General features: G+C 37.8%; 1 protein-coding gene across 3 annotated transcripts; it reads right to left on the bottom strand.

The window, feature by feature from the left end:
- Positions 1-1,496: 1,496 nt before the first annotated feature.
- LOC18421454 (protein EMSY-LIKE 4) lies at positions 1,497-16,363 on the bottom strand. 3 transcript variants are annotated; one of them, XM_006826252.4, is made up of 8 exons: positions 15,724-16,363; positions 13,170-13,366; positions 12,536-12,645; positions 12,284-12,443; positions 11,104-11,199; positions 7,995-8,063; positions 7,738-7,795; positions 1,497-1,877 (listed from the first exon to the last, which is right to left on the bottom strand). In XM_006826252.4, exons 1-8 carry the CDS (start codon positions 15,749-15,751, stop codon positions 1,810-1,812), a joined length of 786 nt encoding a protein of 261 aa, XP_006826315.2. In that variant the 5' UTR covers positions 15,752-16,363; the 3' UTR covers positions 1,497-1,809. The 3 variants fall into 3 exon arrangements, with proteins under 3 accessions (XP_006826315.2, XP_088718010.1, XP_088718011.1); XM_088861884.1 differs by lacking the exons at positions 7,738-7,795; positions 7,995-8,063; XM_088861885.1 differs by lacking the exons at positions 12,284-12,443; positions 12,536-12,645; positions 13,170-13,366; positions 15,724-16,363 and adding an exon at positions 11,536-11,604.
- Between the last annotated feature and the right edge of the window lie 7,821 nt (positions 16,364-24,184).

The raw sequence follows: 24,184 nt of genomic DNA, 5'->3' as shown, positions 1-24,184 counted from the left end.
ACTCAGGAGGTGGATAGTGCAATAATTTGCTCATCAATTAGCTCATTTCTTTCTATTTAATTTGAAAATATTTATCAAAGGACATTAATTATGACTTGTAGTGAGTCGTAATTGTTGAAATTTTGGGGAAATTTTGATAAAAGGAACTTATACATGTGGCACCACCCACATATAACACAAGTTGTTGTAGCTCTAAATCATAGTACGTGGGCATCGACAGATTATAGTATTTGATTTTTAATCTTTTCTTACAAATAATTTTTAGATGAAACTCGGGGCATCCCTGCACACCGAATAACAATAAGAACAAATATTTTTTAAAAGAAAAATAACTAAAATTCCCTTATAACTTGTAGAGAAATTTGAAATGGCAAGAATTTTTTTTTTTTTTTTGAGCTTCTTATTTTTGTTTGACATCATCCTTTACCGTCAGATGTCAACAGCAAGACCAATGATGTGTACTACACTACTACTCATTGCATACACATGTATGCGTCGAGAAATTTAACTGTAAAAGTAGCGTGGAGAAATTTAAGTGCAAAGGCTCATAGGTTGCGGTTTATATGAACTGGCAATGTCAAAAGAACATTATAGCATCCACATGATGTGGGCTTCAACGGTTCATATTGGACCATGTCATATTTGAACCATCGAAAATTAAATTTATTTTTAATTTTTTAAATTTTAAAATTATTTTTACCTGAAATTTAAGATATATATTTATTTTAAAATTCCATAGAAAATAAAAACAATAAAAGATATATTGAATGAAATAAATTGATTTAAGTACCCCTGAAAGTTATGGAGGTATTTGGTCAACTATTTTATTGAAATTAAACTTTTTATTATATTTATTTGCATCAACTTATAGAAAAAAATGTACACCTAAATTTTAGGTAACAATTAAAATAAAATACAAAATTAAATTTGAATTGTTAAATGTGGTGTATTTGAACCATTAGTTGTAGTGTGGCTCAATCCGAACCATAGAAAGGTGCATGTGCACCCTTCCACTACCCATCATGTGGATAGAGGATTTTCCCTATATGTAAATTTAAGTCTCCTCAAATTTAGCATGTCTTTTAAGATATTGCCATATCACGATTTTGAATGTTATTTAAAATCTATAAATTTAACATGCCTTATAAAATATCGTAAAATCTACACTATACAAATACAATATTTGATGTAGATTACTGCAATCTTACTTCTACACGTTAAATTTTTATCATATAGAAACTTTTTCTGGATCCATAAAGCCAAATAAAACAATACCATTTGGAGGACAAGTCGATTAGTTGGAATGAAGATCCCTTTGGAGGAGATCCCTAGTCGCTGCATTTCTTGGGGGCGATCCATTTGGAGGTCTCTTTAAAAAGAATCTAAAAAATCATCAACTCGAAACTGCCTTAGAACGATTTTGCTCAGAACTCAACCACCAAATGGGCAGGAATTGAGAGAGAGAGAGAGAGAGATTTCCTTTGAAGAGCGTGAAGTTAAAAGAAACTGATAACTACCCATGGTGACATTCAGCATGAACAAAAGACAATCCCTGTACAACAAAATTCTAATGAAAAATCCCCAAAACCATGATAAACAAACCGATCAAACCGTGCCACGATAATAAACAGCAGATGTAAGCTATATACTCCTGTACACCAAACCCCCAAAAAATAATTATGGAGTATGTTTCCCATTTCCCCTACAGCAACCGTTAACACTAGCACATTTCTACATCAACCAATGGTTAGATCAGAAGGATTAGCAAGAGAGAGAATTAGTGAGAGCACTGCTTGCATTTCCAAGATGTCATGAGCCTTCTTCATCTCCATCCTCTTCTTCTTCTTGGTTAGCTGGACCTCGGCCGGGCGTGTTAACTAGAGGCAAAATTACATAATCCATTAGTTCATTTCAAACGCCATAGGTTGGAGTGCCACTCAAAAGAAATACAGTTTAAACTATATTTAAAGTCATCCCAGCCGTCAGATTCAACAAAGGACAATCGCTGTTGTTCCTCCTTGCAAAATTTGTCAAATCCATCAAATTTGGAGGGGAAAGAGAGCCTAGCTGTTCCTTGCTGGGATCTGACAACTGCGGTGATCTTAAAGCACTATAGGAAACGTCATCTGCACATATTGAATATTCTAGACTTCCCTCCACCTACCCAATAACTACCAACCTACTTCTAGCAACCACCATGTCCAATCTACAGGTTTGGGAGAGAACTCCCTCAACCAAATACAGAAGACCTCATACATGATCATTTTTCAGAACACATGAATAAGGAAAAATGCAATAATGATAAGAAATGAAAAGGCAGCTACAAAGTTTCAAGTAATTTCTTTTTTTTAAAATAAAATTGACTTTTTGTATTACTGGTAAAGAGATTTACAAATTATTTATGATTCTAATTGTCAATGCCACACCTGCACAACCAAAAAACAAAAACGCAAACATTTTGTACAGTGGAAAACAGAAAAATGGTATGGCTATAACTGATGACAATTCAGTATAAAACTATGGCCAGCACCTTCATCCTTAGCTAGGGCATCAGCAGAGCCACATTTGCCTCTCATTTGCGGCGTGCCAGATGTGCTAGTAGGATATATAAAGGTTGTCTAAAGGTTACTGGAAAAATTGGTCGAACATCTATTCCAGCAGAGCCACCACCTCGGCCTCTGTAGAGATCAACACACTGATGGGACCCGAATAAGAAAATAAGCATTCTGACAAATGGATCTAACGGTACCCTTCCACTCCCCAGGGGGCTGGAATTCCTACAGAGAATCCGTTCAAATTGAGCTTGATGATCCCAATGGTAGCTGGAGTCCACAGGTCATATCTGCTAACTACCATCTGTCAGTGCCTAGGACGCTTTCCCCATTTTCTATGAAGTCGGATGAGACCAGGCCGAGAAATGCTTCCAATTTCACACCACAAAAATGCAGTGGTTCCAATGTTATCCTTTTTTTTTCAATCTAGATTCTAATCTTATCCCACGAAATATCCAAATGCCTTTCCTTGCTTTCAGAAATTTATGTGTTACCTCAAGTCATGAGGACCAGAACAAAGCCATGATGGATGCAAGCCATAGGAAGAGACCAGCCTAGGAAACAGTTGCATAAGTATGCTGAAAAGAGCTGCTGAACACTTTCTGGCCACACCCACTACCATTCAAAGAAACCCCATGCAGTGACCCACACCTGGCACTAGGCAAGGCATGAATAAGCGTTCCATAGTTCCCTCAGCTTGCTTGAAAACCACACCTGGCACTACGCAAGGCACGAATAAGGGGTCCATAGTTCCCTCAGCCTGCTTGAAAAAAACACCAGTTAGGAAGCAGGATACCTCTCCTTTGTATTTGATCTATTATTACAAGCCAATTAAATGCCTTGATTTTATGGGGAACAGGGATGATCTAGGCCTTTTTCCCAGTGGCCGACCAGCTCTTTGTGGCTGTCAATTCATTATACATTAGAGTGTGAAAGATGCCAGAGGGCGTAGCGGCCCCTAGTACCAACCCAATGCCCAATAGCAGTAACTGAACTACTATTAGAAGGCCTTCCACCTGTCTTTTCCCTCTCATGGTATGAACTGGTTGTTGAGTAGGTGTAAGAAGGTTGCCAATCTGAGACCTCCGTGTCCTGAAGATTTCTCCTAAAAGTAGGGGCCTAAATTAATTGACCCCCAAGCACCTTGTGGGATCGCTTGATTGTGACATTTTGATTTGTGCCGAGGGAGAACTAGCAAGGAAGAGGCTTTCCAGAGTACTTTCCCCTGCCCTTAAGCCCTTCCATGATCTAAACTGGGCGACCATTGCCGGCGTAAGATGGGTTCTATGGGAGATCTCTTCATAGACAATGGATATGGTCATCCAGGCACCAACCCTCGAACAACTAAGAAACCCACTGGTAACAAACGTAACTCATCCAAGTCATACTTATATTCTGAATAACTTGCTGCCGTAGCCCATTCTGTAATGCAAACCACCAGCACCACTTATAGAACGAGGGCATTGCTCTATAAGTCTTTCTATACCCAACCAACCCTCCCTCTTAGAATTGCACATGAAATCCCTCTTTGGGAAGTAAAATTTCACTCACCCATCAGAATCAGGCCATAATAATTCTCTCATCAGGTGCACATGCCTATTAAGAATGGACACGGGCATCCTGAAAAGAGACATGTGGTTAACTGTATGTTGGAGAGGTGGCTTGATAAGAGTAATCCTGCTTCAATCTTGCTTTCTAGGATACCAACCTCCTCTCGAACTTTTCGACCATCACATCACATTCTGTCTTTCTAGGTTTGCCAAGGCAGTGTGGGAGACCTAGGTATTTGCTGAGTAATAGTTCTCTCCACAACCAAGCCTCCTAGCCAACATTAGCTCGTTATTGGAACTAACCCATCATCTTGGTCGTAGCCAGGTTTATCTTGAGTCAATAGAGAGTTAGAAACACCTAAACTTGGCTGTCCACATCAGCATACATAGCCAGGAAATTGGGAGGCCAAATACTTGACAATGAGAGGACCGTTTGGGAAGGTCTTCACTTTAGAGGTTAGTGAGGACATGCTGACGACTTCCCCTACAATAGAGAAAACGAAGGGGTTTGCAGCCCCATGAAGAGGAGAAGTATCCTTTAAGGAAAACCATTATTATTTTTTTGAATATGTTGACTGTATTGAACCGAAAGTGACAAAATGTGAGAGGAGAGGGGGGCAGAATACTCCACCCAAAAAATAAGCAACCCACAAACGGGTGCCCTGTACAAAACCAAGGGTGTATCAAAAAAGCTTGACATGAATTGAGCCATTATATCAAGTCCAATCTGTGCTGGGGAGTCGAGCAAAGGTTCCGTAAGGGTTGCTCAAGTTGGCTTGAGAAAAGGTTGCAGCTGCCTTTGCTAGGGAATCGGCCTCACCATTTGCTTCTCTCCAAACGTGATTCCACAAGATTTGTAGATTCCTTGTGAGTTGACAGATTCTTCAAATATGCTGTCAAGCCTCCAAGGCCAGGGGTCAGTGCCTGAGGCCCAGGCTATAACACTGTAAGAGTCGCCTGCAAAGGTTACATACTGCCCCCACCTAGTGTCTAACTTCCTGAGGCCTTCCCAGAGAGCAGAGGCCTCCACAATTGTTGAATCAGAGAAACCAGTGGGAATAGAAAAGGAGCAAAGGGTATTGCTGTTGTGATCGCGGAACAAGCCACCTATGCCTGCCTGGCCTAGGTTTCCGATAGAACACCCATTGAAGTTAAGCTTGATGTGGCCCTCTTCGCGTGGTCTCCAAAGGGAAGAGCGTGATGGCCTCTGAGTTTTGACGGAGAGAATGGGAGTCCAGCCGTGGAGAAAGTCAGAGTGGCAAAGGTTTTTTAACTGTTTGTGGTGAGTGGCCCAGAAGATGACTGCTTCTCTGATCTTTTCTACTAGTGCATTCACCGGAGATGACTGGCTTCGAAAAATTCTGGCATTTCTCTCAGTCTAGATTGTCCAAAGGGTGGCAGCCACCGAGGCCTGCCACAGCAGGGTGCCGGCCTTAGGCCAGCACCCACTGCCATTGGAATAACTGAAGGATGTTAGCCCATGTAGACGAGGCTACCTTGCCATGGATGAAGAGGTGAGCATTGGTCTCTTCGTCCTCAGTGCACATAATGCATCTATTTGGGATTTGGAGACCCTTTCTCTGCAATTGATCTACAGTAAGTGCTCTCTCGGATCCAGCTATCCAATTGAAGAATTGAATCCTGGGAGGAACCAAAGGGATCCAAACTTTGTTTACAATAGAATTGGGGCAAGTAGGGGGGCTTCTGGGATGAGCTAGAGAAGAGTAGGAGGAGGCCACCGAGTGGTCGAGGGTCCAGATGAGGCTATCTTGGCCTCGAAGGGGCAGGAAGACAGAGTTTAGAGTGATGGAAAGGGCTGTGAATTCCTGAAATTCTGGATCCGAGTGTGGTCTTCTGAGGGTAGGACTCCACACCCTCCTGTTGCCCATAAGCTAAAACTGGGATTCCACAGTTGCATTAAAGTCACTGGCCAATAGGAAAAGTCTAGGGTACAGGTCTTTAAGGGGTGCATTCTCCAGCCAAGTATCGATCCAGAACAACGTTTTGTCGCCCTGCCTAGGCCTGTACCTGATCATGGATTGAAAGTGTAGGAAAGAATGCAGTATGGACTTCCATATCCCCGAGGAGTTGCTATGCGCTCATCGGGAGGGTACCCACGAGGGTTCAGAACTGTGGTATTTTGAGTTGATCACCTCCTGCCAGAGATGGTTGTTTTGGGTAGCTAAGGAAAACCATTATTAAGGACCATGAAACACAGTGAGAATATGAAACCTGAAACCACCTCCTGCACCTTGCCCCAAACCCCATAAGCTCTAGGACCATGTAGAAAATGCCCTACTCTACATGGTCATAGGCCTTTCCCCAGTCTAACTTGAATAAAAGGCCTGGTAATTTGGACTGATTAGTCTAATTCCAAGAGTGTATACGCTCATGTGCCATCAAAGTCCCAACCAAACATGATGTGGTCTTTCACAAAAGCACCCTGATTTAGTGAGACAGCTGAACTAAGGACCACTCAAAGGAGGGGGTTAGCAAAGATTTTAGTTTATTGTACTAGAGAGGCCTCTTGGCTCTCTGGTCATCTACCCTTAGCCTTGCTCCTCAAAGCATCTGGGATAAGTGGCCTTCATTCATGAAAGCCATAAAATTCAGTATGAAATCCAACGAGGATGAGTTTGTAATTTTAACAAGGGATTTTGGTGACTTTTTTTTTTTTTTTCTGGGGGAAGAAAAAAGAAGACAAGGGCCGGGGGGGGGGGGGGGGGGTGGGGGTTTGTTTCCGGGCGATTCTGGCGCTCCACCACCTGCCACCCTTCTTCATCGACCTCTCTGGACTTGCCTTGCTCTGGTCTAGCAATTGCTAGAGGGACTGATGGTGGAAGGAACTGCATCATGGCCGTGTTAGAAGTGGATTGGGAAGATCAACCGTGCAATCAACAGGATTACTGATTTGGCGATGAAATCTGAGTTCAGAGTTATAAGGGAGAGTTGGACAGGGTCGATAGAATGAGCAGAAGTGTATTTGTGCTAGGAGAAGGATTAGAGAGTAGTTGCAGTATGTGGCTACGTCGTTATGGCTTCCTGGGTGGATTAACTTGGAATGGTCATGTAGTGTTGGCAAAGGGGGACTAATAGCAGACCACGGTTGCCAAGGAATATTATCTGTTTCTCGGGAGTATTGAGCACTATATGGTGGGGGTACAATTCTTGCTTCGAAAGAATTCCTTCTGTTTGGGAGGGAGGGGAGGATTGAAGGATGCTAATGAGTAGGGCTACTGTTGGGGGTAGGTTTCACTGTGGGTGTGGTCAGAGAGCAGTGGATATAGTTACTGTGGGAATTGTGGTGAGTAGGGTTACTGTGGAGGATGGCCTCAGGATGGATGGGTCAGTGATGGGGCTTGAGACTGTGCCCCAGGGGTCCATCCGCCCTCCCCCTTCTTCCTCTTCTCATGTCAAGATGGTTCTCTTTTTCACTGATCTGAGATTCTGATTACCAGGCTCAAGTAATTTCTAAAACTCACATAACAACATTTCATAGCGTGTGGGTGAGAAAGAGAAATAAAATGCCATCTTGAAACGTACAGGAATATTAAAAACTTGGATATACAGTAACATTTTGTGTTTTTATTAAGGAAAAAACTGTAAACATTTAGGAACAGCGAGCCAAATCTCACCCCCATCCGACAGATCATCGAGTTTGGCGATTGCTGCAAGAAGTGAGAGCTCATGTTCCTGCACCAGAAGAAGGAAAAGGCTAAAGCATTAAAACATCTCGCTCCCTCCCTCACTCACTACCGCCGCTCCCCTCCCTCCCTCACTCCCTACCGCCGCTCCCCTCCCTCCCTCCCTCCAGCCCTCCCCTCCCCTCCCCTCCCCTCCCCTCCCTCCTTCCCTCCCATATGAAAAGACATGTAAGAAAAGATAAACTGACCCTGAGGATCAACTTTGCCTTCTCTACTTGAACTGGATCAGGATTAGCTACTCCACACACCCTCTCGATCTGCAATACCAAGCAACTAAATGTTAGCAGAAAAACTTCTTAAAATGAAAGAAGTAAATACGCAAGCTTTTAAAAGAAACAACTTAAAAACAGTGTTTCCACGGCTCAGGCAAGGAACTCAGCCCTTGCCAAGCCGGGTAACTTGGGCAGGTCCAAGTCAACTCACCCGAGTCCTGCATAAGCTTAAAAAACGAGGCCAAAAAAGGGAAAAAACTAAAAAATATGAAAATCCAAAAAAATAAAAATCCAAAATAACAAAAAAAGCATATAAAACATGGAATAGTGAAAAGATAATGTTATTGACTTACAAAAAAAAAAACAGATACCCTAAAAAGGAAAAAATAGAAAAAAACTAAAATATAGAAAACATAAAAGTGTATATACAAATGGATTATAAATTGATTACACTTGATTTAGTCAAAATAAATAAATTTTATGAATTAAATTAAAAAGGTTGAAACATACCCAAAATCTCGACATTAATAACCCAGTCTTATCTCTTCAAGCGAATTGAAGCCTCAAATCCTCGTCAAAGCTTCCTTATAAAATCCCAATCAAAACCCCTAAACTAAATTTGGGTTCTACTTTCAGATCTAGGAGATCTGAACTTGTGAAGATTTTGGATGAATGGTAAATCCGAATTTGAAAGATCTCAAATCCTAATTTTTCATTTTTTTTGTGAAAATCAGCCTACGGTTGGATGAAGAACACATAAATGGCCTAGGGATCAACTTTCATCGAAGATTGATATCCATTGCGAAGAAATCACAATTTTTAAAATCGAATAAAAACTTGGCCAGAACTTATCAATCTCTCAAATCCTTCATATGGTTTCTTCTCAAATCTAATGCATCTAATAGATAGATCAGGCAAAAATCTTGTTAAATACGAAAAATTAGCTCAACTTGGACACCCTAGGTCCAACAATCTTTAAAAATGAAAGCAAAGGGGACAGATTCACAACCACTCCCCCCCCCCCCCCCGGCGGGCCAAAAAAAAAAATGTGACCAGTACAGTACTTGCTCGAGTGCTACTTGTACCCTATTCCGAGCTTGGCAGGCTGCGAGTCAACTCGGGGAAGTTCCCAAACACTAACTCTAAAAGAATGTGATAGTTATTCCATTAGAAGAACGAATAACAGATTGTTCTCTCTTCATTTTCAAACGTCTGAGTCTTTTTCAAGTAAAACTTCTTCATATCCTAACTTCAAAGCCTTTCAAGTAAAATTATTAATAGGAGTTGCCAACACATAGGATTGAGCCCCCGCTAGGGGTCGCAATGGACCCAGACCCAGACCCAGACCCGACCCATTCCTGACAGGTATACCCGACACGGGTCCAGGTATGGTTTGGACCCGCGGGTAGCATCCGGGTCCTACAAGGTGTACCCGAAAAGTTTTGGGTACGGGTATGGGTGTACCCGCCACATGCCCAACCCAAACCCGTTAGTTTTAAGTTTTCTTTTAGGGTTTTAGTTTTACCCAAACCTCTCGCTCTGTTCTAACAGAGTGGTGCGGCACCGACTCAGAATGCCCAAGAAATAAGAGAAGATAGATACTCTATAGAGAGAGGGTACTGAGAGGAGGAAGATAGATATTAGAGAGAGAAAGAGGGAACGGGTAGCGCGAGAAAGAGCAAAAATATTAGAGAGAGAAAGGGGTTTTATGAGTAAAATTCATTTTTTCTCTTATCCCTCATTTATTTTCAATGAACAAAATAGCTTGAGGATTAGCTTATCTTAGGTTTTCAATCACATGGAGCCCCAAAACTCCAACCCTGGTTGCTGCAGCCCCTCCCCCTGAAAACCCTAATCCCGTGCCATCGGCATACCGCCACCATAAGAACCAGGTGAGCTTTCATCTTCGTTTCATCGTGTTGCTATCTTCTCTTTTTGTTTTCCCTATTTTGATACCCTTTGTCGCTGTATGCATCGATGGCTTGTCGAGGTCAGGGTTTAAACTTCTATTGGACTTGTGAACTAACCAGAGAAGATGATGAGAACTTGTCGGATAAACCAGATCTTAGGGCAAAAGGATGGATTCTGGTGAAGATCTGGTGCTTGATCTTGGTTTTTGCAGGGACTTCCATAGGAGAAATTTCTCCAGATTTTTTTAAGTGGAATGAGGGTTTTTTAGTGTTAGGGACTCAATGTATAGGGGATGTATTTTTAGGAACAGCAATGATGCATTTTCTCAGTGATTCATTTTCTCAGCGATGATGCTATCTTCTCATTTTGCAGGGGATGCATTTTCTCAGTCGGGTACGGGTCCGGGTCCCGGGTCCAAAGGGTTCCCTCGGGTACGAGTACGGGTACTCGAATTTTGGACCCATCAGGTCCGGATCTGGGTATACATGTTCTATCTCGGGTACGAGTATGGGTCCAGCTAGACCCAACCCACTGCCTGCCCTAGCCCCCGGCATAGGTGGTCTGAGCGGCGAGCCCAAATGTGATATCAAATGGTCCATTCTTACGACGTTAACATGCTCCCACAAAAAAAAACAAAGAAAAAAGAGTTGCCAACACTTAGTGAACTCAAAGTGTGAAAATTGTAGCACACTCATCTAGACGCATCCTATCGCATAATCATTATGTACGCGAATTGAACAGGCATTTGTTAGTTGTTGAAGGTAACAAATTTGGATTCAGCAGCTGACAAAATGCCCAAGATTTCTAAACAAATATCTATTCTGCCCTTGCCCATAAATGCTTTGCGCATTCAAATAATACCAAACTCAACAGTCTTATTGGGGAAGTCCATCATGCTAAATGCAGTATACTGTTTGATACTGTTTGTACTATCACATGCAGATATCCACCATCCATGTCAAAGATGGACAGGGAAGATGAACCAATCCTTCGTCATTGTTCACTCAAGCAGAAGAATAGTTGATTTCCACCTCTATCATCACCTCGTAGTACTCAGCAGTATATTACATATCAGAAGGTGGAGACTGCATGCATATGCAAATATAATCCTAATGTCTTATTAATATTATGGTCGAAGATGAGCACTATAATCTAACAATTATATACACCTCACCTCATAGATAAGCCTATCAGTCTGACGTATCTCGATCCTATCGTGCCTTTTAAGGACCATGTCACCCCCATGTCTCCCGTTCTTCACATCAGGTACCTGCACAACATAAGCAAAGCTCTAAATAATTCACATTTTGTGGAAATAAATGGCCACCACAATCACCTAAAAGTAGCATTACCTACTCTTTGAAGTAAAGCTAACTTTGGCAATAATCAGTTATTATATGACCAGCTAAATGAAACAGTCTTTAAGCGCATAAAATCAAAAGTATGGAACATTAAAGCCCTAATGGTCCGAAGCTTCAGGACACTAACAATAATGCAATTTTCACACCAACATGGCCCACATTTAGTATGTAATCATGAATCAGGCACGTGTTTGATTGGTTGGTAGTTGACAATTGTAATTCTAAACCCTAAGTCTCTATCATACCATCATCATCATCATCATCATAATCATCATCATCAAAGCCTTTTCCCAACTAATTGGAAGTCTGTATCCTACCACTGAACAAAAAAAAGGTGTCAACTCAGCAATACAAAAACTAACAATTTAGTCATTTAGGGGAGAAGAGTAGCACCAAGAGAAGAGTACGATCAATTTTAGAAAGTACACACATACACATGACCAAATGAGGAAGGACAGAGAATATAATTTCCCTTTAAAATAATCATTTGGAAAAGTGTATGTATCAAGGTTGCAGTTAACAGATCATTGTTGAACCACATGAAGATCACAGAACTTTGTTGACCCACAACAAAAAACCATAACAATTTTGCCAGCCCGAGATACTAGCATGCCACATACTACATCCATGAAATATAAAGTACTTTCATTAATTTTAATCAAATGAAATAAATCAGTGCTCCCCTTACTGCAGCAATTTTTATAAAAGAAAAATCATCAATCCTACATCAATGACCCAATAAAAAGCAGCTCTAGGGCCAAATGAAATTCTTTAGTAGCTTAAGGATACTTAAATAAAATTTGCAACAACATATTGGTATGCACGTAAAGCACAGCGAGTAACAGACCTTTAAATTATGCAGTTCTCAGTTCTCAATATATTTTTCTTAGATAACTTTTTATCTTCCCAAAACTAACAAAACATCATTGAATACAAGAAGGTAAACCATCTGCGTACCAACAAATTATTTGTCCTAGTAGACTTTTTACTTACGGTAAATGGAGAAGGAATAGCTCCACGATGGGAAGGATCAGTAAGCATCAAAGACTGAGTTTGGTGAAGTTGTTCTGCGGAAGATGATGCAGGTCTCTTCTTGAATGTAACCCTTTGCCCTAGCGCACCAGGCTCCTTGGTACCACCTTCACGCCAATCCCTGTTTCAAATTAAAAGATAAATAAAATGAAATAAAGAGGCAACAAAAGCACATAAGAAGGGAACTGACAAAGCTACATTTTTATCACATACCTTATCCTCCTAATAGTCTCATCTGAATCGATTCTCCCAAGGAGTTCTCTGTGTTCAACATCTGAAACCCTGAGTTCCCTCCTCAGCTCAGTTATAAGCCCTTCTTTTCCCTGTGAAGCACCGCATACAGAGAATGAACACACACGAAACACAACCACCTCTCCCACCCCCCTTGTGTGTGTGTGTAACTGTGAGCTTTAACTCTATATCTCTAACCCACATGAAGATTTGCTGGTGTAACTCCTTTCCTGCGTGCTAATACCAAACTCTAGCACTTGAAACCAGAAATTTAGTGGTAGTTATATTGAAATATTGTTTTTATTTTTTCTTTCTTTTCTTCTCCTTTTTGCACTATTGTTTTTTTTTTATTTTTTCTTTCTTTTAGGGTTTTTGCAAATTGTTTTTCAATAATACATTTATTTTCACTTAACAATTTACATGCAATGCATGTGCGATTGTGAAGCAAGAATAATAGAGAAAAACCCGACCAAAACTTTCACAATAGAAAGAGAAGTATATAAACTATCAGTATGTTATGGTATAGTACAGATAGAATGATTTCAAAGCATTATTTGGGTTATAGCAACCAAAAAGATTGAAAGCAATTCATGGACCATGAGGAACAAGCAATTACCCATGAGAGAGAATCAGACTGAGCAATGAAAGCCTTCAAAACAGCACTATATGCCTCCGTCTCCAAATAATGAATTTGCGACTCCATATCGGGCAAGGCTCCTCCTCGATGTAATGTCATTAGAGGGATCCTCATAGTTCCAGAGCAGTGTCCCGTTCTTTTAACCCCCTTGCCGTTTTGTTTGGATAGGTCAGAACCTGTTCCCATGGCATGTTATAGGGAACAAGTTAACCAGGGTTCTGAATAGAATAGTTACCACTAAGAATGCAACCCTGTAACAAGAAGTGATAACCTTTGTAGAAATTAAAGGAGCCTAGCCTAAGTATCAAATTAAAATAAATGGAAATCAAAAGAACCACCACAATGAGCAAACAAGATGAATGAAAGTACACAAAAAAGTCGACAAAGAGAGCCCACAGTTTTTTTCCTTTCATGATAAAACAAACATTTCGTAATGGTTTTTTTTTTGGGGAAACTATCTCCATGCCCCCAATTTTTAAGTTTCATTTCACAATAGGCTCAAGGTTTTAAAAGATATCTTGGGGCATAAAAATTGAAGATTTTATTTCTTCTAACCCCCTGAGCTAATTTAAACACTGTTTTTTTAGGCCAAAGAAATCTAAAAAGATATGCCTTTTTTAAAAGTCATCCTCCCAAACTTCTAGAGAGAGAAAAGGGCTTCATGGAGGTGAGCGGTTACGGGGAGCAGAGAGAGAGGTGTTTGGAGAAAGACGGGAGGAGAGAGAGAGTCAATGACACATGAAGAGAAAGAAAGATAGAAGTTTGGGATTTATAAGTGAAGAGAGATAAATGATTGAGTTTAGAAATAGCATATCTTTCTCACATTTGTTTAAGTTAAAAAATAGGTTTAAAGTGGTCAGGGGTTAGAATATATCTTTTGAAACCTTGGGTTTATCAAGAAATGAAACTTAAAAATACGGGATATGTAAATATTTTCCCCTTTTTTTTTATCAAGTCTGTGTTTTTAGTTTTCAAAAATCAAAAAATAGAATCAGTCAAGTCTATTATTGTTCTTATTCATCAAAGAAAAAAAATGTTGTCACAAGGGTGATTTTTTTAAATTAACAGAAAAAGACATGCTTCCACGTTATCAAAGATTAAACATAGTCTTTTAAGGACAATTGATTCCTTAGATTTGGTTATAGATTTCCCATGGTATTAGAAACAGGAGGTTTCTGATACAAAACACAAGTTAATCACTAGATCCATGTGAATTCTTCTAAGAGGTGAGATACACAGTATTTGAGAATAATATTGCCAATTTCTTCAGTTTCAATTTGATAGAGCTAACCCTTCAAAAGGTGTGGCCCCTTTAAATGAATGAGCCATACAACCAACAAGGAATAAAAACATGCAGAGAGGAGATCCAGACACTCCAAAACAGAGCCCTGGTTGTGAATCCTTTACACGAGATGTTAAGAAATCAAATTCAAGCCCTAAAACATCATAAAGATGGTATGATGTCTTGGCAGTAAGTTTTTTTCAGTCCTTGCCATATAAACAGAGGAATTAAAAAGAAAAAGATGAATATCAATCTCAATGTGATAAATAAATGCATGTTAGAAACATTATAACGAAAGAAAACACAATAGCATCCACCAAGGAGAAAAACAAAAACACACCACAGAATCTAAGAATGATTTCAATGCTCTAATCCAATAAATGGTCTCCTTATATCGTCATATAGATGTACAATAAAATAAATAATCAGGAGAGCTTTGCCCTAGTTCAAATTTTAGATATAAAATCTGAAATATGTGATTATTCACATGATAATAGTAGATGAATAAACAACTATTATAGAAATAAAGCCTATCCGCCAACTTCAATTAAAACCCTAGAATGGCACTTGCACAAGGGTAACGACAAATTTAATTCGAGAAATGTTCCAAAATTAAATAAAAATAAAAATAAGGAACCCTAGACCGCATCTTTAATCCTCCAATTCAAGAAATAAGCCCCGCAATCACAAATATTTCCTCAAAAAACTTCCTTAGCTGAAATTCCAAATAAACCTATAAAGAAATTCTCCAAATACATTACTCAAAAACCGAACAACAATCCAAGGAAAAATCCTCAAAAGTCATCAGAAGTTTCAGAGGAACAAGCAAAATCAAGCCAATACATAAAGGGAAATACCATGAAGAGAACAACAAAATTTCCTTGAGAAATCGTGTTCTCAAACCAGGCAACATTAAATAAACCCTAAAACACATTAATAGGAGTGTAAAGCAAGCAAGAACTTGTAAGATAAAGAAAGAGAGATAAATAATAAGACGAACGAGGGAGAGGAAAACAGACCTGGCGATAGGAGAGGGAGAAAGAACGATGGAAATTCACCAAAAATAAATGGGAAGACGAGATGAAGCGTTACAAATGTATTAAGAAAAATAAATTGAACGAAAATCAAATATTCGACAATAAAAGCGTCAAGAAATAAATCCCAGAGAGAGAGAGAGAGAGAGATAGAGAGATGGGAAAAAAAAATAGAGAGAGAGAGTTACAATGAGGAGGAAAGAGAGAGAGAGCATACCGCTACTATAGAAGTTCTTGTGGTCCATCAGAGAACAAGAAGCATAAAAAATTCGAAAGAACCTCCCATGGACGTGCAAAATTCCCAGGAAAAATATTGTCAAAAAAAACAATCGCCGAAAAAAATGAAGTAGAAGCAAAGCCTTCTGTTTGTTCACCTTTTCACGGCACAGAAGCGGCTGGAATTTGGGTTTCCGGCAAATTCCCGTCAGATTCCAGCAAAACTCGCCGGAAAATTTTGGCGCCCAAGAAAACTCAAAGATGTCGAGATTGCGAATTATTCAGAAGTCGATGGCCTATTTTGCGGGATTCGGAGAACAGAAACTAGGGCATCGAATAAAAGAGAGGATAATTTTCGGTGGTTTTTCCTTTTTTATTTCATTTTCTAGAAATACAAAGGGCGGATAATGCTTAGATTTTAGAGAGAGAAAGAGCATAGTATGCGCCGCAAATTTCAGGAACGTGTATTCCCTGTGGAGAGAGGATAATTATTATTTTGGGAAGAAAACTAGTGCAGTCGTATAGGTGCCCCTCTCATAAATTTTGCACAAATATCTTTAAATCGGTCATCTCGACATACATGGACATGAAAAATATATATATAGGTTTACAAGTTTTAAAAATAACGTATTTTATAATATAATTTTTTTACTGATAATTTTAAATTTTTATCGATATGCTCGATTTGCACTATTTTTTAAATTTTAAATTTTATAATTAAAGATGAAAATATATTTTAAAGTTGTCACAAAGATTTCCATTATTGAAACGACATTTCTAGAACTATTTGAATGTGTGCTTCACTTTGATTATTTAGAGCCTGGGCTCCATACAAACTACACGTTATCAAACTTAGTAAAGCTTCACCTCATAATTCATCCATAATTCAAGCATGAAAAGACATTTACATCGATCATCTTGACTTCAACATTAGGATTGTGAAAAAAATTTAGATTTCAAACTCTAGAAATATTGTATATTTTGACAAATTGTCTAGACCATCAATTTCATCCAAAAAATAAGTGTTCAAAGATGCACAAGACATACCATGATTTTTTTAGGATCAAAATTTTTTGTCGCTGTTGAAAACTGAATTTAAAGCCATCATGGAAACTTCTATTGCAAAAAGTGCTTTGTAAATGAGGATTTGAGATGACATTTTATTTTATTTTATAAAGCTTAAGCCTCTTAAAAAAAAATTTGAGTCTAGTCAATGATACTTTTATAACAATCTAATTTGACGGACAAGAGTAATTGTAACCTCTATATTATCATTATCGTCATCATAGTATTTTTTCAACTATTTGGAGTCAGCTACACGGATCATGTTTTGTCATTATTCCCAAACAATGACCATACACTCGATGAAGTCATGAGTCTCATATCTAATTGTAACTTTCATATATTAAAAGTAAATGATCTCTTTATATATTTTTCATTTCTTTTTATAGCAAGACATTTACTTTAATTGACGAGAAGTCACACACCTTTGTTTCTTTTTCCAAAACAAAACCAAATTGTCAAAAAAAACTCCCCTCCCCAGCCTGATTGGGCACGGGACCATATGGAATTAGGGACGCCATGGGCTAGTTCGGGCCAGAAAAAGCTCAATACTAGTTTGTCCCAACCCGAATATATTATTAGAGAGCGGCCCAGTCCAAAAGAATCTATTGGACAAGACCAGCTCAGTCCAAAAGAATCTATCGGACAAAGCCTGGGGTGGTCCAAATAATGCGTGGGCCGGTCGAAGCCTTTTTTCAAAAAAAGGAAAATCTCTCAAAAAAAATACTAACATAGTTTTTAGAAAAAATAAAACCTTTAAATAATATTGAGAAATAAAAAAATTTGACAAGAGGGGTCAGCACTGGGGGCTATTCACCACCTCATTCCCCTATCCCCACCGCCCCTCACTCTCTCATAATCCATTCACTCTAACTCCAATAACATATTTTCTCACCCCACCATCCCCTCTCTTTCTCCGCCCACTCTCTCTCTCTAAAAACCACCGTAGATACCTTTTTAACGCTGCAACCTTTAAGAAGTCCTTTGTCCTTTTTTTTCTTTTTTTTTTTTAGTGGATCTCAATACCTCTTCTAAATAGATCTACAAAGCAATAACCAACATTCCAATGTGTTACCTAATATTAAAAGTGACTCTTGCAGTATTTATATCTGGCTTTTATCTTTAATTTTTTTTTTTAAAAAAAAGATTGGACTCATACAAGTTATTCGGACTCATTCGAGTAAATTACCTCGGCCAGGGCCGGAATCACCTTGGCCGAGACGATTTTCAGAACATTGGCTAAAGCATCTATATGATCCCCATTCTTGAGCCATTGCCTAAAAGCAAAGTAGGGAGAGAGAGAGAGAAGTGGGGGAGAGCTTTCAAGCCAAGGGAGAGAAGGATTTCAGCCTTTTCGAGCCACTTCAGGCTGACCCGTTAAAAGCGCGACCCTTGCCTAATAAAAGGTTGTCTTTACGTTTACATGAATTTGCAGCCCTCCCCAGCCTGGACCATTGACAGCCCTACATGTAATAGTAGTCTCTACCCTGTTTTGGGAGTGGGACTACATGCAATGGTAGTCTGGCACGATTGGACTTTTATTTTCTATGAAATTTATAGGGATTGTATATTACGAGACAATTTATTTTTTATACAAATAAGTCACAGTCATTTGTAGTCATTGGATGTGAAATCCAATAGATAAAAATGCGTTATAATATTCGATAAATTTTTTGTTGGATTTTATGCCCAAACAATAACACATCATCAACCACCCGATGTCAAATCTAACAGTCAATGATGATTATGACCTCCATATATCAAATGTAAATAGTCTCATTGATACACTTCCATATTTATATGGACAAGTATATACTTTTTCTTTTCCCCTATTATTTGCTAGAAAATTATAGAATCAAGCTATTTATTTTTAATATAAGAGGATCACATTCAACAAGGAAAATTATAGAATGAGGCTATTTATTTTTAGGGTGTAGTTTGTATGGAGCCGAGGCTCTAAACAATCAAAGTAAAATGCATTTTCAAATAGTGTCTAGAAATGGGGTTTCAATATTGGAATTCTTTGTGATAGCATTAAAATATGTTTTCATCTTTAATTATAAAATTTAAACCTTAAAAAATAGTATAGATCAAGCGTATATGTGAAATCTTAAAAATCTTTAAAATTGACGGTCCAAAAATACGTTATAAGATGCACCATTTCCAAAACTTGAAATCCATTTTTTTTCTTATGTTCATGCATTTGGATGTCGATATGATCAATTTTAGGACATTTGGAAATCAAAACAACCTCTTCTAGTGAAATTTTTGAGGTTGGCATTAATTTGATATTTAGATCTTCAGCTCTATATAAACTTTTTTTTTAAAAAAAAATAATATAAGAGACCAGTGGATTTGATAAAATATGTGAGTTGATAGAATACAATTGACCATGATAAAAGTTTTAAAAATAATATTTTTTAATTTCTATAACACACCTAGCTCCTCAATTTCACATGATTGCATGAGGTAAAGTCTTAATTCATATTCATGCAAAAAAAAAAAAATGTTCACACCTATATTATTGAATGACGGTCAAGGGAATAGTTATTTAAAAAAAAAAAAAGCATGAATTTTGGGTAGTTATTGAAAAAATGGTTTGGGGTAGCAACTTTTATGGTTGGAACATCCACTAGGATTATGACTCAAAAGACTATTGTAACGGTTGACAACATGAATTCTCAACGTCTATTTTCCAATCCTAAAGAGGGATAATTTGCTCAATTTTTTCTAGTAGAAATGTAGCTCAATGCAATAGAAAATTTTCAAAACAACACCACTAAAGTTAAAATATGACATCATGACACATTTAGTAGTTTTGTAAGATAGTTTGACACTCAAAGTAATACTTTATATAGAGAACTTTTTCAAAATACATGTAAGATATGAACTCTATAACATGTTACTCATGTATTTTGATTCAAATTTAAAAATCTCGAGATAAAGCCTTTCGTGTGTCGGACACTTGATGAAGAGTAAAATATAAAAGGGTGTGGTTTGTATAAGGCTGAGGCCTTTTTTATTTTTAATGTTAAAAGCTATTATTGGATAAATGCTTAAAAAGCAGCAGATTACAATGAGGGAATTAAAGCACTGTAAATGAGAAAATAAGATAAAAAACTCTTATGCTTTGTAAGTCTATCGGCGACATCATTAGCTTCACGATTGATATGGGATAATATAATCCGTAGCCCTGGGGCACAAAGATCATGAATTTTCAACTGAAAGCCCGTGAAGAGATCAGAGAGTCCACCGCTCATGTTTACACCATTTAATGACATTAAGGGAAACTCGCTCGATAATAATGTTTCCCAAAAAGCTCTTGTTTTTATGTAAAAGAAGACAAATTCCAGCTTGATTAACCATAGTGTTGCTATAGGGGCCCGCATAAGAAAAGAGCATTGTAGGACATAGTGTTGCTATAGGGTCCCGCATAAAAAAAGAGCATTGTTCCTACGTGGTTTCGGAGTAAACTACTCATACCAGCAGGACGTGGGTTTTCTAAGGAGCTACCATCAAAGTTAAGTTTGAGGTCCAAACCGAGTAAGTATAAGGTTGAGGCTCTAAACAATCAAAGTAAGATGCACTTTCAAATAGTGTTAAAAGATGTTGTTTAAATATTGAAAAGTTTTATTATATCCTTAAAAAAAAAAATTCATCTCTAATTATAAAATTGAAAGCTTCTAAAATAGTGCAGATCAAACAAATCTATGAACACTTTAAAACTCTTAAAAATGGGCGGTCTAGAAAATGCATTGTAAGATGTATTATTTCCAAAACTTAAAATCTATTTTGTTATCGTGTCCAAACATCTTAAGGTCGAGATAATCGATTTAAGGATTTTTGGACACCGAAACAACCTCTTCTAATGAATTTTTGAAGTGCACCTTAATTGGATTGTTTAAACTTCTTAAGTATTTGACATGTATGTATATTTTGATAGATTTCATTTTCATTATATCGAATTGGCACGGTTCGATTGGACTGTCCAATTCAATTGGACAATGTACCTGCAATATGTATATAACGGTCATTAGGGGTAATGCATGGTGTGATATATGTGGGTTTCCTGTAAAGGCCTCCTAGAGTAAGGCCACGTGGGTTTCCTATAAAGGCCTTGGGAGTAAGGATATTTTAAAATAACTCTTCATTATGATTAGATGTGGGAGCATTTCTTAAGTAAAACGGATGATACATTTAAAAAAGAGTACGTATGTAGGATCTCAAATAATTATTATTAAATTTTATACAGATCTCTATAAAAGTGATCACTGAATATGTGACTTGAATTTTTAAAATATCTGTGCCAAATTTAATAGTGATATTTTGAGATCTTATACATATGGGGGTAGAAAGATCTCATATGATCATTACTATTTCAAAAAAAAAAAAAAAAAAAAAAATGAACATGCCTCACACTATCACTATTCAATCCATTGATTGGAGGGTGCTAACACTACCACTATTCAACCCATTGATTGGAGGGTGCTAACCCTATGACTATATAATTGTGTGTCACCGTAAATTCAGCAAACCGAACCCTCTTAGAAAAGAATAACATACACACCATTGGTTATTTTGAAAATGATTGGTCGAGATGAATTATATTTCTCAAATGACATTCCGACATGTTCCCACTATCGTCCTTATGCAGTTACGAACCTTCCATATTTTCGATGGAGGGTAGATGTGAATCTCACAAATTTATGTTTTATAATAATTTAAAGGAAAAAGTTTACATGAGGCTGCAACTTTAAATAGTAGAATTAAGGTACACCTAAAAATCCATCATAAAAGGTTGTTTCAAAGTTGAAAAACCCTAAGATTGATCATTTCGACGTTAAGATGTATGAAGAAAAAAAAAAAAAAGAATTCATGTCCCAAAAGTAGTGCATCTTGCAACACATTTGGACCGTCCATTTTTTAGATTTTCATGTGGTCATAAATCTACTTGATTTGATCCACTTTTTTAATCTAAAATTTTTTAATTAGAGATGAAAATGGGTTCTCAAGTCATCTTAATAATCTTTTATGCTAAAATTACATCTTATAATAAATTTTGCTGGTGCACCGTACTTTGATTGTTTAATTTTGTAACTTTTTGCAAATGACACCCGTATTTAAATAAAAAAAAGTTATCTAAATATCAATATAATTTACAGAATTTTAAAATTATCCTCAGTGTTTCATATTTCACACTCACATCCTACTCTTTTAGACTATGTATCATTTTTTAGCTTTTATATATATATCAGATTAAGCTCAAAATTTTGGGTGTCCATGTTTCTCACTATAATTTGCTTGTAAAAGATGTACAAATCAATAATATTAAATAAATAAAATGACTAAAATACCTTTAGATTCGTACTAATATTTTGGTAGTTTTATTTATATTCATCATTTTTAATTAGTTTTTTACATATGCACGATAATAAAAAATATGAATACATAAAATTTGAGCTCAATTCTATGTATAGAATAAATAGTATAAAATTGAAATACTAACGTGCCTTTAGAAAATACCAAGGGCATTTTTTAAATTATTAAAATGGGAGATATTTACGTTAATTTTCCTTTAATAATAAATTACGCACACATGGAATATGCAAATAATACAATCCATTCTCAAAGACGAGGACAACAATAGTTGTTTGCTTCAGGGGTGGGCCGTGTCTGTCAACTAAACAACAACCATTGATTATTGTCGATGGATAGTGATGTCGCAACATGCAAAGCATGCCTTACGCTTTGCACACCCATTCTTATGGAAAAGGTGTAACATGCTTATGTTTATGCAACTGGACAAAAGAGACATCCATCGTCTATCCTCAGCGCAGGGTGGAAATGTGCGTATAATTGCAAATGCAGGGAGTCCTATCAAGATTCAGGAGTACGGGTGGCAACGGGCTGGGCCAGCCTCTGCAATGGCCCTGCCCTTGTTGTCATAGAGCCGGCCCAAGCCTAACCCTGTCCCTGTTAGGGTCGGGCTGGGTTGAGCAGACCCCAAAACAAATGAAGAAACACAAGAGAAAAAAAAAGACGGTTGGACCTGGCCAAACTTGGTTGGCATTGGCCCTCGGGATTTTACAACGGTATTTTAATTACCGTAATGGTCGCAATGCATTATGGTAGAAAGACTATCGTAAAAGGTATTTTAATTTAAAAAATGCCTAAATTGAAAAAAAAAAAACGTGTGAGCGAGATTTTGGGAAGTTGGGTTTTTTTTTACAATTTTCTTAAAATTATGATGTATTAGTGATAATTTTCTTAAAAAAAATAAAAAAAAAATAAAAAAATAAGGATCTGGTTGGACCGGGCTAAAGCATGTTGGGTTTTTCAGGGCCTGTCCTAGGCCTTGGGTCTTGGTGACCTGGCCTTGGCCTGACCCTTGGGCCCATTGCCAGCACTATTTTTGCCTTTAAAAGTCTATAGGGGTGGGTCACTCGAGAATGGTTAGGTATAATTTCATATTTTCAGAGTGGGAAACACATTATTATCTTTAATCTATTCTACGTAAACCATGTGCTGGCAAGGAATACGATGAAATGAAACGGGCTCCACTTTGATGGAACCCATACCGTCTCATCTCCGAGTCTCAACCGATCTAGAGAGAGAGTGGCTCCCAAGTCTCAACCATTGGGAAGAGAAAGAGTGTGAAATCTTATCCAATTGAGAGATTGTAGTATCCAGTCCAGAGGGGGTTTTTTTTTTTTTTTAATTCGGTGGGCAATATGGCCCATACCCATTTTCCATATAGACTACTGAGTTAGTTTTTTTTTCTTTCTAAGATGTCAGTAGGTGATGTAAGTAGAATTGAAAACCACAACGTGATAATTAAATAAAAGGGTACCACCACACCCACCAAACCCCTTTCGGTACATGTGAGAGAGGGAGAAAGAGAGCGGCCACAACATGATAATTAGATAAAAGGGTATCACCACACCCACCAAACCCCTTTCGGTACATGCGAGAGAGGGAAAAAGAGAGTGGAGGCACTCAAGTGGAAAGAGTGTAGTTCTCAGCCTCTTGTCTAGTGGAGAGAGGGTTTAACTCTAGCTCTTGACCATTGAAGAAAGAAAGCTAAATCTTGACCATTATAGAGAGAGAGTATTACTTATTTATTTTAAAACTGGATACAAATAGATGGTCTATCTAAAAACAATCCAAACTAATAGTTTAAAGGTTTTTTTTATAAAATTATTATTTTTATTTTTTAAAAATTATTTATATTGATGATCTTCATGTTAGATATTCCACGTCCTTAAAATTTAGGTCCAAAATCCCTATCAAAAATAGATTGTGAAGTGTCGGACACATTTCTACATGGACTGACATCCGTTATCAAATTGATTGAGAGAGAGCGGCTCTCTAAATCCTAGTCAATGAGGATAGAGAGAAAC

Source organism: Amborella trichopoda, chromosome 3 (assembly GCF_054954075.1).
Source record: "Amborella trichopoda isolate Santa Cruz 75 chromosome 3, AtrichopodaSantaCruz75HAP2 v2.0, whole genome shotgun sequence".
Taxonomy (NCBI): Eukaryota; Viridiplantae; Streptophyta; class Magnoliopsida; order Amborellales; family Amborellaceae; genus Amborella; species Amborella trichopoda.
This window is presented reverse-complemented; position numbering and strand designations above follow the sequence as displayed.